The following is a 16546-nucleotide window of genomic DNA, read 5'->3' as shown; positions in this document are numbered from 1 at the left end:
CTCAATAGTCAATGCCACAGGTTGGTGACCAAGCCTTTTTCAGAAACAGACACTTCAGATCCCAACTCCATTCAGGTATCCCAAAGGTTATCACTGTATCACAGTGCACTAATTTGTTTGGAAGAATACCAGCATCATAGTTTGTGGTCTAATCTCCCTAAGTCTTGCTGACACTGCAACATTGGCCTGCCAGGGGGCTGTGCTATTCATACCTACAGCAAGTTCTTTCACTGAAACACTGTTTCCACTGGATGTGCAAAAGCCAGCTTACCACAGGTAGCTGAGTCTAGGGGATGGTTATTTTCTGATTATCTCGCTCCGAATACAGGATGTCCAACATGCCTTGTGAGAATGGGAAGGCATGTGTTGTTTCATTCAAACTCCCTTTCCGGAGGACTCTGAGAAGCCAGTTCAACTTCTGGGGACTGCATACTAAGTGCCAGGTAGCAGCAAACAGCAGATCTTTAGACTCTCCAAAACAGACAGAAGGCCTGTTCTCTGAAGAGTTTGAGCTGAAAGGACTTGGCCAGAAAATACACTGCAACTCAACTGACACACCATCTAACCCAACAGGTTGTGGCATGCAAACATCTAGTCAGAGCACCCAATAAACCACCCCATCGACTCCACCACAATTCATATTAAGTCAGAAAGGAAACACATACACAAAATGTCTGTTTTAACCTGAAATAATTCTGTTGATATTGGAATTGCTTTCAGTGGGACATTTGCTTTAAACCACAAGATATCTCCATCTTAAGTACAAAAACCCCTTCTCCCTACCACCCCCCACCCACGCCAAACAAGGGAACAAACAAAGCCCCAAACCCACAACTCAGTTTCAAATAAGTTTGGAAGAAATGAGACTGTAAATATTTACACAGGGAGCAAGAAGTAAATCACAAAACTATTTACAAAAATACACAAGCTTAAATGCATTAACAATTTACACCAGTTCACAAAAATATTAAAACATAAAAAAACACTATATAAATTAAAGAACTCAAAAGTATGATCTAAGACTTCCTAGGATGCTTCTCTCATGCAGGTCATGGTTGAAAATCAGGTTTTGCTATCTCAGAATCTAAACTGCAAAACAATCATTTTTAATTCTTTGAACATTAACAGTACTAATCAGATAAGGAAAAGACCCTCTGTGCACACCAACATTATCTTGCACACATTAAAATAATCATTCTTGACATTTCCATAATACACAGTACTGATAATCACATGCCTCTAACCATTTGGAAGTAACTTTCTGACATACTTTAGCTTTCTTTATTACTTTCTTGCACTCTCTGCTCAGGTGATACTTTGCCAACATACTGAACGGGCGACCAACAGGGCTGGAACAGAGAAATGGACTTTTCGACCCTTCTCCGCACACTCACTACTGCTTCCAAACTGACAACAGCTCTTTTATCTGCTCACCTCCGTGGTCCCTCCTCCGCACAGAATTAGTCTCAGGATATTTCTTTAACCTGACCCTACATTTTAAAAAATGTTTTACCATTAGAAGAAATGTGCAGGCCCTGCCCTTGGGACTGTCCTAGGGACTTCTCCAAACCGAGCATTTAAAATATATGAATGCATGTTTAAAAAGAAACTGAATTCGGTAAGAAATAAGGCTCAGATTAGATTTATTAGTAAGAACATGATGCCCCTGGAGCTTTTAGCTGAGCTCCTAGCCTGCTATCTAGGAACATCTACTTCAATCTAACCGAACTATGGAATTTTGCCAAAAAGATAAAATCTGGAGACATGGCTGCAAAGGTACCAGTGGGATGAGATTCTGTTTAATGTGTAAGGCAGTTCCACTTCCTTGACCATAGTGCTCCACGCCAACACTTGAAAAGAACATTCAGTTCCTGTGTTTGTGAGGTCACACACGAGGTGGACGACACTGAGGTAACCTGGCTCACAGTGATTTGCCATCCAATTTCTGCCCCCACATTGCTAGAGAAACATGTGGGCAAAGTTGTTCAAATAGCGGAATCCAAAGTTAAGGCTGTTGCTACATACAGTAAGTAACTTTAGACTTTCTCTAAAGTTTTGTTTTCACACTTATACCAATAATCTGAATTATTATTCTGTATTTAAAATATTTTCCTGACATTTCCAAACCCATAGGATGTTATTAATAAAGAAACTGTCCTAAGGAATTAACCCTAGTATTTATAAAAGAGACTTTTAGCTTCAGAAGTAAACAATATGTGTGACAAACAAATCTACAAATATCAAAATTGGTCTGGACCTCAGCACTTTTTTTCAGGCCAGGCCTGCAGACACTGAAGCCACTTGTCTCACTGTCCTCTCTCCCTCCATCCGTGACGCTAAGGATAACATTCAGGGCTGGTGTGGTCTTCAAGAGGCAGTAAGTTGCCTCCTTGACAAAAAAGATGACATGGGTTGAAAAAGAAAATACTGTCTGCCAACACATCCGTGCGCCAGGTAGAGGCAGCCATCAAGTTTCTGGACATTCTATATATCAGCTGGGTCTGCATCTTTAATGCAGATGCCAGAGTTCCCACAGACCTTTGTGTGTAGGTGTTTCCAGGTGTCTACTTTAGACTTCACTGGATCCCTCTGGTCAATTTGGGAAACAAAGAACACCTTACAGAGTATCTCCAAATACAAACATGTTCTTAAAACTTTAGTTCTAAATATAAACCCTTAAAACGCAAATATATGACTTAATTACAAAGACTGCCGTAAATCTAATCTTTCACAATTTCACAGCAGTAACAGCAGCATGATTTTAGTCTCTTAAAAGATTTCTTCCTTTGCTCTAAGTAAAAGGTAATCCCATCCTAAAAAGCCAGAGCAGCAACTATATGGAATGAAATCTCCTGTGTCTCCTACAGAGTATTAAAAGATACAAATGTACAAAACTCAAGTATTATCATGACTTATGGAATGAAATGCCAATCTAACTCACTTTTAACACAGGTCTGCCTTACCAGACTTGGCTGGCTGGGGTGGGATGGGCCTAGGAAACAAGAGGGAAGCTGGGCTGAAGAGGTACCCTGTCCCAAGTCCAATAAGGAATGCAACTTTCAAAAGAAAGTTCCAGGTATTCACATGTTTAACATGTCTAGAGAGTTAGAACTATTCTGAAATGCTGGTGTAGATGACGAACGCAGTAAGACTGTGACCACACAACAGAAGTGAGCCAAACCACAAGATTCCAGAATGCCAGTGGGCGAGATGGAACTGCGTACTCAGGGTCAATGCACAATGTAGTTTTCTAACAGGTAGTTTGTAGGGGTTCTGCAAATTCTTAGGGAACCCACACTGTAAGTTAGAAATTGAGTAACATGTACATTTATATCCCTAAGAAACTGTATCCAGTTAAACCATGCTGTTTTTTGCTTAGTGAGAATGTTTTGGATTTAGAGCTAACAGGGTGACTATTTTATTGGCACTACAACGTCCTGAATCTTGTAGGATGTGCAGGGGGACAGCTCACTGGAAGCACTAGTGATGTTTTCTGACAATAACAGAGTTCACTGACAATAAGAACTTCATTTTCTTTCGAAGAAAAGTTCCTTAAACTTTAACTTAAAAAAGTAGCCCCTCATGTTTCTGTAGTGAGAAGAGCGTACAGACTGACAAGAAGAAAAAGGCTAGACTACTGAAGAATGTGGTTCATCTTGGACCGCTATTTCACAATGATGTGCCACTAAATGTTTAAAATCCTAATTCCTTTACCTTTTAATGATCATGCTGCTAGCAGTCTAAATGACACAGCGGGAGGATCAGGGAGTTTTCTTTCGAATTTAGCACACTGGGCTCCTTCATGGACAGGGACGATGAAAGCAGAACAGAGTGGAGAGTCCACCTCGGCAGGCTACATGGCCCCTACCACAGTGGGAACACAACGGGAAATGCAGAGCCCACCAGGGAATATAGGCAAACTGCTCTGAGCTAGGTAGCAAGTGCTAAGAAAGGTCAACGTTAAATTCAATGAGTTAAAGGCAGTCCTTAGAGTCTTACAAATCAGTCCTGTACAGCAATAGGGTCTGTGGTGAGAACTTCTCCCCTAGGCTTTCAGCACAGCACTTTACAATCATCCAGATCTCTTTACAGACAGACAACACAGCCTATGGATGGATGAGGTGGGAATGAGTGGGGGGAAGGTGTGGTTTGTTTACTTTTATTATGTGTCTTTCATATGGTCAGGGGTTTTGTAGCATTATTTTTTCCTTAAATTTTTTTGGTTATTGAAAAAAATAGAACAGTCCACTGTCCAGCAGAGGCTGCTTCAACTCTATTGCTCCCAGGGCTCATTCTGCATGGATCTGTGTGTCAGGATGTGGCAAGGACAACTCTGCGGGCAGGAAGGCCCCCTGACCCAACGCTGTGGCATATGTCCTGCTCTGAGGATGGACAAAGCCAGAGGGCACATAGGCCCCCATGCCTCCCCCTCCAAAGCCTCCTCGCTGGTGCTGGGGTAGGGAGTGGTAATCCTCCAGGTTATCATATTGGGACACAACAGTCATACTGCTCTGGCGCTTGCTGTGTGTTGGATACTGGTATAGCACGCTGGGGTCCCTCTCCAGGTTCTGGGTATGGTGGAGTTTTAGGCTGTGACTCCTCTCTGGTTTGGGGGGTGGGACCATAGACTGAGAGAAGTGTTCCTCCTCCTTGTAGCAGTCTCTGGAGTGTTTCTCAGGGGCAGGTGGCTGCCTGGCTCGAGGCCGGTCGAGATCTTTGGAGAGCCTCACCTCCTTGTGGTTCATTCTTAAAGACTCCTGCCCTGATGTGACATATTTCCCTCCAGAGTTATGGTAGCTGCCTGGCTCAGAAGTGTCTGGCATCCCTTTGGGCCCATAATCTAACTGGCCAGCTCCCTGGGGATAAGGTGGTCCATTTTTTGATTCACATAATTGCCTATGGCTTACTTCCTGATGCGCCCTGTGCTCTGGAAGGTTACAACCCATATCGTGAAGCTTTCTGTTCCTAAGGCTGCTTTGCTTCTGTGGGAGGGATGGCTTGTCTACCTGGGTGTTGCCATACCCCCCATGATGGTGGGCTCTGTCGAACTCCGGCTCTGGATGCTTCCTGTAGAAACGGTCGTCCCCCTCAGGACTGACAGCCTTGGCTGGGTGCCGCCCTTCTTTCCCCTCAGCCACAGAGAGAAGTCCAGTTTTCCCAGGATCTGATTTACTACGCAGATGGATGACATAGATTCCTCCCAAGTCATCTTGCACAGCTGGTGCCATGTTGTCGTACTGTGACATGACCGGCCCTTTCACCTTTTGTCGTGCTCGACTCTCTCTCCTGATGGACTGCATGCGGTATTTTTCCATGTCCTCAAAATCCCACGAGGTGTAGGTGTGCTTTACATCAGCAGTGGGGGGCATGTTGACTACATTATGGTCATTACCAGAGAAATAGCCAGTCATGTTGGCCCGTGGACGTGGAGGCAAACCAGCATAATTGTATAAATTCTTTCCTTGTAGCCTTGAATTGTATAAAGCAAAATCACGGTTGGGTAGGCGGTGAAGGTGCCTCAGTTGGACTGTGCCATAGGCATCAACATCACACAAGGCTCCGTCGGGGCTGTAATAGGAGCTTGAGGAGCTGGAATATGGACTATAACGGTAGTGGACCCGTCCATTCTCAAAGTAAGGCTGGAGCTGCGTTACATGGTAATCTGAGCGGGCCTGGGAGGACTGATATGGCTTATACTGGTAGACGGGCCTTGCGCAGTAGGCTGGTTCATCATCTGGGGGAACTTCTGTTCGTGAAATGGGAACAGAGCGGATCATGGAAGGTGGGGGTGCATGGAGGGACTGGACCCTTCGGATAGTGGGGTAAGGTAGAATGTCTTCAGGGCAACAAGTATTCCTAACTGAAGAGCCCAGAGAAGAGACATACTCAACCCGGCTGCATGGTTTAGAGTGGTGTCCAGACATGTTTCTTCCCGGCGCCACATAGGTGTTATAACGAGGACCCATGGAAGCTGGTGGCTCTGATCGGGCACCATATACCTGGTGTGGCTCTAACTTATTGTGGTGTGGAGGTACGCTCTGGGGACGGAACTGGCAGTTTGGAGTCATATTGAAATGTGAACAGTTTTCTGGACCAAAGGGCTCAGTGGTGACATCAGGTCTAGCAAAGGAAGAATAGGCTATCTTCTGAGAAGCATGCTTAGGCTGTGAGATGGGGAGTGGCAAAGGCAATACACCATCCATCGAGGCTGAAGAAGGGACAAAGGAGTGATAATTTGAGCTGCTGTTGGTATCTGCAGTGTTGGAGTGCATGGCAGCAGCCATCTTGCTTTCCACTGTCCTTGTTGGGGGAATTGGGGCAGCAAAGCCACAGGAATGGCCAGGAAAAGACTCAGCACGCAGGTGGAGGAGGGGGGCCCTGGTGCCTTCCCGTACCTTCTCAGGCAGTCCTGGTTGGAGAGCAGAAGCAGCCATGGGACACTGGGCAGCTGAGCTGCCATCATTGACAAAGATGGATGCAGGATCACTCGGGACTTGAGGCTCAGGTGGCCTCTCTGGAGCTGGACCTACTCCCTGGACCTGTGGAAAGAGAGTGACATTAAAAGTCTGTTGCTTAAATACCCCCACCCCCCCAATGTGCAAACCCAGGCTATTTGAGTGGCAGTGTAGACTTTCCCAAGCCCTACAGTCACAATGGACCTGACCCCATGACTAGAAAAGAGTATCTGCGTGGCTACATGGTTCATTACTACCTGTGGAGAAATGTGCAGTGTTTTCTAATTTATGCTAGGCTTTACATATGAGGAGAGGCTGCCTACAGTGGACTCTAATGTGCCGACCCAAACACAGGATTAGACAAACAACAGAGCCAGACTTAAAACTAAGCATCCTGCCTATTGGTCTAAGCTCAGCCTCAAGACCAGAAAGGTTTTTAAAATGGGAATAGTTGATTTCATCAGCTGGAAGGGGTTCAGAGTGACTCAGTTCCACCCAGAGAACAGCTGTAAATCTCTAGATACAGGAAAGAGCTAAAAAGGGCTTGTCTGGGATGGCAGCAAATCAGAGCTCACTGCCTTTTCTTTCCATTCACCCTGTCTGTGGGTTCATACACTAAATGTCCCTGAGAAGCAGGTGCTACAAATAACATCCTCCAGTAAGGACTAGAAGTTTAACTCCTTTTGGTTTAAGGTGATCACAAAACCTGTAGTAATATATTTTTGCTCTTTCTTTTTCAAAAGGAAAAAAATAGAAAATAACACCTTTGCATTCTGTATTTAACATTCTCTCATGAGAGCAGGTATTTAACTGAGGAACATAATTGGTTACTGGTTATGGTTGAAATCGTAACAAACAAACCACACAAAAATGATAAGATATTATTATTCCTTATACTTCTGTAAGATATTAAATATATTCTTCTGGCCGGGCTGTGGTGGCACACGCCTTTAATCCCAGCACTCGGGAGGCAGAGGCAGGCAGATCTCTGTGAGTTCGAGGCCAGCCTGGTCTACAAGAGCCAGTTCCAGGACAGGAACCAAAAAGCTACGGAGAAACCCTGTCTTGAAAAATCAAAAAAAAAAAAATTATATATATATATATATATATTCTTCTGTAAGAAGAATCCTACAAACATGTGGAGAATGAAGTACTTTCAGTGTACACATGTGAAGGGTTGCCACAGGGTGGTTACAGGACTCGCTCGGCCACAGCGAATCAATGATGGAGTTGTCAAAGAGAACTACCACCTCAGCCCTGATATCTGGGGCTCACTTTGTTCACTCTGTCAGGATCTCACTGCGAAGGACCTCCATGCTTCAAGAAGGGAAAGCAACACGGAGGGTTAAGCTGTCTTTACTGCACTATGGGCTCTCTGCTCTGTCTTTACTGCAAAGCCAGTAGCCAGGCAAGGGCAGAGTTGTCCAAATAGCGGCTATTTTATAAAACCTGCCACTTGACTGAAACATACCTCACTCAAAGATAACATATCCCACTGAAAAATGACATACCTTTGGAAATAAAATATATCATTTCACTGACTTCCTCTCCATCTTACCTTGTGGGAATTATTCAATCCTACACTTGGAGCTTCTTGTACCTGCCCCAAGACTGGCGGTTGCTCTGCTGGCCTCTGGGAAGGAGGTGGGGGGAGGGGGCGGTTAATTCTGTGCACACGCTGAAGGGTTGCAGTCACAAAATCAGCAGCAGCTGGCTGCTCAGCCATGACCCTGCTGGTTTCTCTGCTGCTTGTTTCAACTCTTCCTGGAGTTGTCATCATATGAGCCATAGTGGCTGTGCCGGTGTTCTCTTCAGGGGACCCAGAAAGAGGGTGAGCTTTGTCCCTAGGCAAAGTAGAAGGCATGGGAGATTTGTCTGTAAGTTCTGAGGAATGATGGGGTTTATCCACACTGGTACCAAGATAAGAGGGGGGCTCATCTCCACTGGAGACATGAGGTGGAGACTGGTCCTGCTCCACAAAGGAGACAGCGGACACGCTGGTCTTCCCAGCCTGGTCTTCAGGGAAACTTCCATGATCATCAGACTTCTCTGAGTCTGCTAAGGGAGCTGAAGTGCTTCTAGCCTTTTCTGGGTCCCCAGATAAATGGTTTCGATGTAGCGGATTCCCTATTAGGTCTACTTGGTGGAGTTGCTCCCCAGAGTCAGTTGTGTTAGAATGAGTGGGATCTCCCATAGCTGCTGTCTCTGGGAGAGGCTGGTTACAATTTCCGAGTCCATTGATCTGCAGGTGGAACTGCTCTGCTGGTCGGTCCGTTTGGAAATAGGCTTTATCTAGAGTAATGCTAGAGGAGGAACCAGGCAGTTTCTCTTCAGATGTAACCACTGCCATGTCTCCATAACTAGTATACCCAGCCTGGGAAGTCCCTGGTCTCTTCAGTGTCTGAGTTGAGGCTTGCTGTGCAGACTCAGCTAACGCTAGTGCCAACATTCGGGCGACATTTTTCGGAGGCGGTGGTGGTGGGATAAGAGAGACTGAACTGACAGGAACGGGATCTTGAGGGGGGTCATGGGTAACTGCTCCTAGTGGGAAATTGGGAAAAAAAATTAGAATGAAAAGGTAGCTTATGTTACCCTACACGGAAAGCCAAACACTCCCCATGTGATCACTAAAAACAGGTGCCTTCCATATTTCAAAATGGCAATCCATGATCTTCTATCCCACATGCAAATGTTGAGAACACACAAGGTTCAAAAGGAAAACATAGGGTTTAAAATTTGCAAACTCCTCTTGAACTGCTACAACTTGGGTGGAGGGAGAAGCAGGTCCCCCACCTGACTTAGAAAAGGTCACTTAGAGTACAAGGTTCCAGTGCTTACAGACTGTGATGTAGGCTGGCTCATTAACTTGTAAGGCATAATACATAATATGATATGTATTAGAAGAGAAAATAGAATCAAGAGCTACAAAGTTGTGCAAAAAATTATCCATGAATTCTGACTGTCCAAAGAGGTAGGGGTCTTTTGTGAAGGTCTGAAGCAAGATCATGGGCCCTTTGGGGAGTTCTGTTTGACTCGTTTTAGTTTAGGGCTTTGAACCCTCAGCACCATTCAGAAAAACATTCTCTTTGATTATAGCCTAGCTGTGGAGAAGGCTTTCTCTTAAAAGGCACAGATGGCACACAGGACGGAAGACCACTCTTAAATTAGGGAAGGAATAGAGGAGAACAAACGGTACCTGTCTGACTCTGTCCAGAAGGTACAGCCTTGCTCTGACTGCTCGAGACAGGCCGCTCCTCTGCCCCTGGCAATTCTACTTCTTCAGCTGCCCCCTGCTCCAGGGGCTGTGCTTCAGGCTCACACCCTTCCTGTGCCTCTCTCTCACTTGTTTTCGTCTTTCCTATCTGGGTGGGGGATCTATTTATGACATCTCTTTCTTCCACACTTTTGTCCCAAGATGGAGGTGATGCATTCTGAGCTATGGTATTGGAGACAGTACCAATGACTTCTGACACCCGAGGTGGAAGAGTCACTGAAATGGGCTCAGATATGTTCATGGAAGGAGACTTGCTTAGCTTGCGTCCGATCTTCGGAGAGAAAGCATAAACAACCTTTTCCGTAAATGAAGATGGTTTAGAAGACTTGTCCTCAGTTGGACTCAAGTCCAGGGTAAAGAATGGACTCAGCTTTTCCTGGACTGGAGACACAGGTTCAGAACTTGTAGTACTGCCTGGAGTCTGCGACTGGCTACCACCTGCTTCTACATCCTTCTGACTGGTACCCGGTTTATCCCTGGCAAACCCTAGCGAATCCAGAAAGGAAGCACCACTCTCCAGACATTCTGACTCGGCTTTTGGAGGGCTGCATTGAAATGACATCGGATCAAAGTCGAGACTGGCTACTCCAATGTCTGGTGGACTCAAGTCAACATCCTCAGCTGAGTGAGGAGACACAAGAGCTGGAATGTGGAGCAGCCCCATTTCCTCTTCACTCTCATTGTCGTGGGGCAGATTATCATAGGAATTGCAGCGGTTCCCCAGCATTTCTCCATTGAAAGAGGCAGAGAGTGCATCACTGCTAGACCTGGGTCTTCTAGGTCGGAACAACTTGGAATCACCTGGTAAAAATGGACAACAATATCAAAGCATGAATTCACAAGACACACGATACCATGACTAGTCACCTACTTAGTACAATAGTAATATTGTATAGCATAAGAAAAATGCAACTTTTTTATTGTTTATTTATTTATTAAAGATTTCTGCCTTCTCCCCGCCACCACCTCCCATTTCCCTCCCCCTCCCCCATCAAGTCCCCCTCCCTCATCATCCCTAAGAGTAATCCGGGTTCCCTGCCCTGTGGGAAGTCCAAGGACCACCCACCTCCATCCAGGTCTAGTAAGGTGAGCATCCAAACTGCCTAGGCTCCCACAAAGCCAGTATGTGCAGTAGGATCAAAAACCCATTGCCATTATTCTTGAGTTCTCAGTAGTCCTCATTGTCCATTATGTTCAGCAAGTCCGGTTTTATCCCATGCTTTTTCAGACCGAGGCCAGCTGGCCTTGGTGAGTTCCTGATAGAACATCCCCATTGTCTCAGTGTGTGGGTGCACCCCTCGCGGTCCTGAGTTCCTTGCTCGTGCTCTGTCTCCTGCTCATGATTTGGACCTTGAGATTTCAGTCCGGTGCTCCAATGTGGGTCTTTGTCTCTGTCTCCTTTCATCGCCTAAATGTTTTTCTTTGGGTTCACCTTCTTAATTAGCTTCTCTAGGACCACGCATACCACTCTTGGGAATATACCCAAGAAATGCCCTATCATACAACAAAAGTATATGCTCAACTATGTTCATAGCAGCATTGTTTGTAATAGCCAGAACCTGGAAACAAACTAGATGCCCTTCAATGGAAGAATGGATGAAGAAAGTATGGAATATATACATATTAGAGTACTACTCAGCAGTAAAAAACAATGACTTCCTGAATTTTGCAGGCAAATGGACGGAAATAGAAAACACTATCCTGAGTGAGGTGAGCCAGACCCAAAAAGAGGAACATGGGATGTACTCACTCATATTTGGTTTCTAGCCATGAATAGGGGACGTTGAGCCTATTATGCGTGGTCCTAGAGAAAAATGCAACTTTTAATTTTCTTCCCACAAACTGTCTCTGGGTGTACAGACATCAGTCATTTATGGTAAGAGAACGTCCAAATTAACAAAGAAGGCACTGTTCCACAGCCTGGATAGGAAAGAGGCAAGGGAGTCTTGGATTGTATTACTGATCCACCACTGACTCTTGCCATGACACTGGGCAGGTTTCTTGCTTTCTTTGTGTCTTATTTTATCATTGGCTTCATATATAACTTATAAGTAGAAGTCATCACTTAAAATAACACTTCGGGCATAAAACAGTAAGAAAAAAGGGGCTGCTTATAATGGGAAAATATCCTTATGCTATCCAAATTTCTTTTTAAAGCGAACATGCTTCTTCCTAATAAAACGTATTCACATGCATTTTGTAAAGCTCTCCATTCACACACTTAAAACACTTCTACTTTTTTTCCTAATGAGAACAGGCTTTTCACTTCTCAAACAAACCCAAGCAGCACAGCACAACACTTGCTTTCATAAAGTTTGCCTGTGAGTTTCAACTTAGGCTGTAACCACATCTCCCTCCAGCATCTGCCAGATGTTGGCCCCCTTTGGAGGTAAACTTGGGCTTTAAGTTGTCGTGTCCAAATGTTAATGACCCTTGAGTAACGGAGACCACCCACATCAATTAACAAGTGAAGCTCAAAGTTGTTCCCATACCAAATCTAAAGGAATTAGTGACACTTGCTTTTAAGCACTGACAAATATAAATGTTTGCTTTCAAACATTTCAGCCATTTGATATAAGTAGTATTCATGCCAAAATAACACACCATATTAAAATATTCATGAGTTTTAATTGAACCATATTTAATAAATACCAATACTACTGGAAGTGATATTTCATAGTCTTCTTACTAAGCACATATTCACAACAAACTTCTGTATGCATGTTCTTTTATGCAATCCATCACAGAACATTTATGCTTACCATCAACTGCATGGAGAGAAGTAAGGGACTCCTCACTTTTAGCTGAGCGAAGAGTTCCTTCTGCCCTGCCACCTAAATAATCAAAACCAAACAGTGTAAAACCTGTGATTATTAAGGATTATGCAGTTAAAGGGCTTGGTGTTTTTCCTGACTTTGTATTTCCAAGTGTGATTAGTCATTTTAACAGTCATATTCAGTTTACCACCCTATTATGTAAAGTGCTGCACTATTCTGTTTCCCAGGTGAAAACAAACCCTTCCAACGCCTACAAACTTGCATACAGAGGCAAACTAAAGCACTTCTTCACTTCTTTCCTGTATGTTTCCTGATGACCAACTTCACAGCCTTGGGTGATGTATTTAAAAGTTTTTTTTTTTTAATTCATTCATGTGCATGGTCCATGCGAGTGCATGCACACATATGTCAGCACTCTAGGAGGCCAGAAGAAGATGATGGATCCCCAGAGCTTGTTACAGGTGCTAGGAACTGAAGTAGGAACTCTCCTGTAGAAGAGTCTTTGACCATTAGCCATTCCTCCAAAGCCCTCTGATGACATCTTACAGTGGCCCGTCCTCAATGACAGTGCCTTGTGAAAATACAGGACAATGAGACACTGAGAAGAAGACCCTGTAAAGATGCAGGTGGAGAATGGAGTGACGCCACCTAAAGGCAAGAAATGTCAGGGGCCATGACGGGACAGACGAGGCAGGAGGGAACTGCCAGACTCTGAGTTTCCACACACTTTTGTGCTTCAGTCTCAATTTGTAATTATTTATGGTGGCAGCTGCAGGAACTCGGTTATTTTAATTGCATGCATTAATCTTATCTGCCACCCTACTGTGTCTTGCTGGCCTGCTGGTAGCAAGCACTTCAAACTGCAGGTGCTTTAAGTCTTGTCTCTTAAGCTCTTTGCGACCTTCCTGCTCTCCTCTCTTGACAACAAAATCTATTGTAGTCCTTTAAAAATCTTTTTTTCCCCAACCTGCCCCTCTTCCTACTCTGCTCTCATTTCCTGAAACAGGATTCTTAGTTCCCTTAAAAATGAGGTGAATTGCACCTCCTTTAACACCCAAGCTAAAAGCTCTCTTTCTTGGTGCTGGAAAGCTACTTCAGTGGTTAAGAGCACTGATGCTCTTCAGCAGACTGGCTTTAATTCCTAGCACCCACACAACATAGAGCTCACGGCCACCTCTAACTCCAGTTCCAAAGAATCCAGTGCCCTCTTCTAGCTTCTATGAGCACCAAGCACATGGACTGCGCACACAAATGCAGGCAAGACATCTGTACACATAATGTAATACTGATTAGTTTTCAATTAGCATTCCTGACTACCAGCCCACCATCTTAAGAACTGACAATGTCCGCCAAAGACGTCAAACAGTACATCAGCTGTGCTTGCATGCTGAAAGTCATTCTTCACACAGATTCCTTCCTAATTAGACTCTTAAGGCAGGGAACTACCTAAATTTTCTTCCTTCACAACTTGCTATCAAAATATCTACTATATGGGTAATACATGATTGCAAACAAAATGATATAAGTGAACTGAACATTATTTCTAACAGTACCTAAAGAGAAAAATATACTATTTTTCTAGATTAAGAAGATATTCTTATTAGAGCACAAATTTTTAAAAACTATCTTAAGGAGTATTTTACTCAACAGTTACAGATCTGATGGAATACAATACTCTCATCAGCGAGTTACCTAGAAAAGAGACTGTCATTGGTTATTATAGTTATGAATGTGAAAAGTATGCTGAAAAAGATTTTCAAATTTTAAATCTATAAAACTAAATATCAAAACAAGTACACAACACAGCAGTATTTGCTTATTATCAGCAATATATAAGCCATGTTACAATAAAAAAAGCAATGTCACAAATGCACTGCTAATTCTTAAAGTGTTTGTGTGTAAAAATCTACAGTTTCCTTAAGAAACTGAGTTCTTCTGTATGTAATTTATATTCTCTTATGAGCTGGGGATAATCAGACCTGAAGAGAATCCACCTGTGCCCACAACTACGCACGCTTTACAGTGAGGTGTGTTGTGATGGCATGGGAAGGGACACCCAGAGAAGGCAGCCATGAGGACAGCAGGCAGTCTGCTGTAGCAGAAAGGGTGGCAGAGTGCTCACCTTTCAAAGCCATGGCTTTCATCTCCGAGGGCTCACTCTCATTACGCTGCAACTTGCGTTTAGAGACAGAAGATGACTTCCCCAAATTGAAAAAAGAACGCCAGCTGCCCACAGGAGATTTTTTCATCTTATTCTGAGGCCTCTTTCTACAAAACAGAAAACAGTTTATCAGTATTAACATAACTGGGGCTTTATTTTTCCTACAGAATACGTAATGAACAAATGGTAGGAAGAACAAAACTGTTTGGAGAGGTATAATAGGAACCATAGACAAGCCTTCTCCCTGCTGCGTAGTGCACTGTACAGTGCAGTGCTGTATGACAGGGAAGCTAAACATGTGGGTAGTAACGTGAGCAACAGCTTTACAAAGGTCACTTGTACCTTACAATCTAAAGAAAAAAAACCTGAAAATAAGACAATGATATTAAAGTCTCCACAAATAAAACAGTATAGAAAAACTGAGGTAAGCAGAAAGAACAAGGACAGAAGACAGGATGTTTAAGAATCTGGCATATGCTGAATGCCAGGCAGTGTGCCAACTACCCATGTACAGTTAGATGTCCTTTAAAATCAGATAACCAAACAAGAGGCCGATTAAATAAAGACCTAAGAAGTTCAGCTAATTTCTTTACTACTGTGAAACTATGTGAGGAAATGAGAATTTCATAAAACCTAAACATCTCTACATCCTAATATCTACTTTGTGAATCACTACACAGTAAAGACATCCTTGAGTAAATCAGAACTAAAATAATAAAAACAAGGTGCTGAAGACAAAGTAACATTACATCCCAAAGTAACATTATTCACAGAAAGAAAAGGAAGGTGAAAGAATATATAACAATGAAAAATAACCAATTCTGAGGTTTTGTTAGTGTTGCCTCATCTAAGGAAACAAGAGCCTTACATTCATGAGTACAAGCCAGAAGGGTAGCAGTCACTTCAAACACACCCTGCACATAGATTCATCATCCTACAGACCTAGCAAGGGAGTCACACCTGTTATTGGTGTTCCTCAGGGAAGCAGGCAGGGAGGGTATCAGCTTGGAGAGACTCAACTAAACACTGCAGAACAAACAAAGCCTCATACAAGTTTGTAACTTTGTGTTGGGTCGAGTTCGCAGCTTCTCTGGGTTGTATGACAACTTCTGCACTCATCAGAACTGCACAGGAGGCTCCACCCCCATTCCTGACCCGGTGGGGTCTCAGCTGGGTGGAAGGGTCTATATGTCTCAGTTACTAGGGACTCAGACACTAGTCAGGAGTCTGTTGGAGCAGGATAAGGAACCAGTATCTGAGAAGCCATTGCACATTCACTATTTTCTGACTAAGTTGTTTCAGTACAACTTATTTTTAAATTCCTAAAAAACATTTCTCAGAGAGAAAAGCCAACGCCATACAATGAATGTGTATCCCTTTATTAGCAATTCCCCTTGTACAACTAACTTTCTTTTAAAGGGTTTGACATCACTCATATTCAATTAAATATTTTTTAAAGCTGCCACAGATTTTATTATAATAATAATTAAAAATTTAGAGCAAATTATTTTCTACAGCTATGAAACCATATTTTAAAATAGGACAGTGTATTTTACCTTTCCAGTGGGAACTCAATAATGGTATGAAACTTCCCTTGAAGTGCAGCAGGCCCTTCGCCTACTTCGATGTACTTATTTTCAGTCACAATGGGAGAATTGACCTGAGCCTGTGTTCTTGCCTGGGCTTCCTCCAATGTCAGCAGCTTGGTAGATGGAGAAGATACCAGCAGCGACTTGGGCCTTGACAGAGACGCTTCAGAGAAAAAGGAAGAAGAATGTCAGTGTTGTATGCACAAGTCAGTTTGCCCATCATCAATCTCTACCTAGCGACAGTGTTTCAACTTTTCTTCAAGGTCTTTCAATGACAAATATCACAATGT

General features: G+C 43.6%; 1 protein-coding gene across 4 annotated transcripts in view; it reads right to left on the bottom strand.

Annotated features, from left to right (window-relative positions):
* Positions 1–725: 725 nt before the first annotated feature.
* Arhgap32 (Rho GTPase activating protein 32) overlaps positions 726–16546 on the bottom strand; it is a 227892-nt gene continuing 212071 nt past the window's right edge. For all 4 annotated transcript variants that reach the window (XM_057766589.1, XM_057766587.1, XM_057766588.1 and 1 more), the window contains 6 exons: positions 16224–16419; positions 14629–14774; positions 12492–12563; positions 9652–10530; positions 8014–8996; positions 726–6539 (listed from right to left, as the gene is read on the bottom strand). In XM_057766589.1, coding sequence (XP_057622572.1) covers positions 4290–6539; positions 8014–8996; positions 9652–10530; positions 12492–12563; positions 14629–14774; positions 16224–16419 — 4526 coding nt within the window. In that variant the 3' untranslated portion in view covers positions 726–4289. The remainder of the gene's footprint in view (positions 6540–8013; positions 8997–9651; positions 10531–12491; positions 12564–14628; positions 14775–16223; positions 16420–16546) is intronic.

This window comes from Chionomys nivalis, chromosome 4, assembly GCF_950005125.1.
Source record: "Chionomys nivalis chromosome 4, mChiNiv1.1, whole genome shotgun sequence".
Lineage (NCBI taxonomy): Eukaryota > Metazoa > Chordata > Mammalia > Rodentia > Cricetidae > Chionomys > Chionomys nivalis.
The sequence above is the reverse complement of the archived record's forward strand: the minus strand, read 5'-3'. Positions and strand labels throughout refer to the sequence as shown.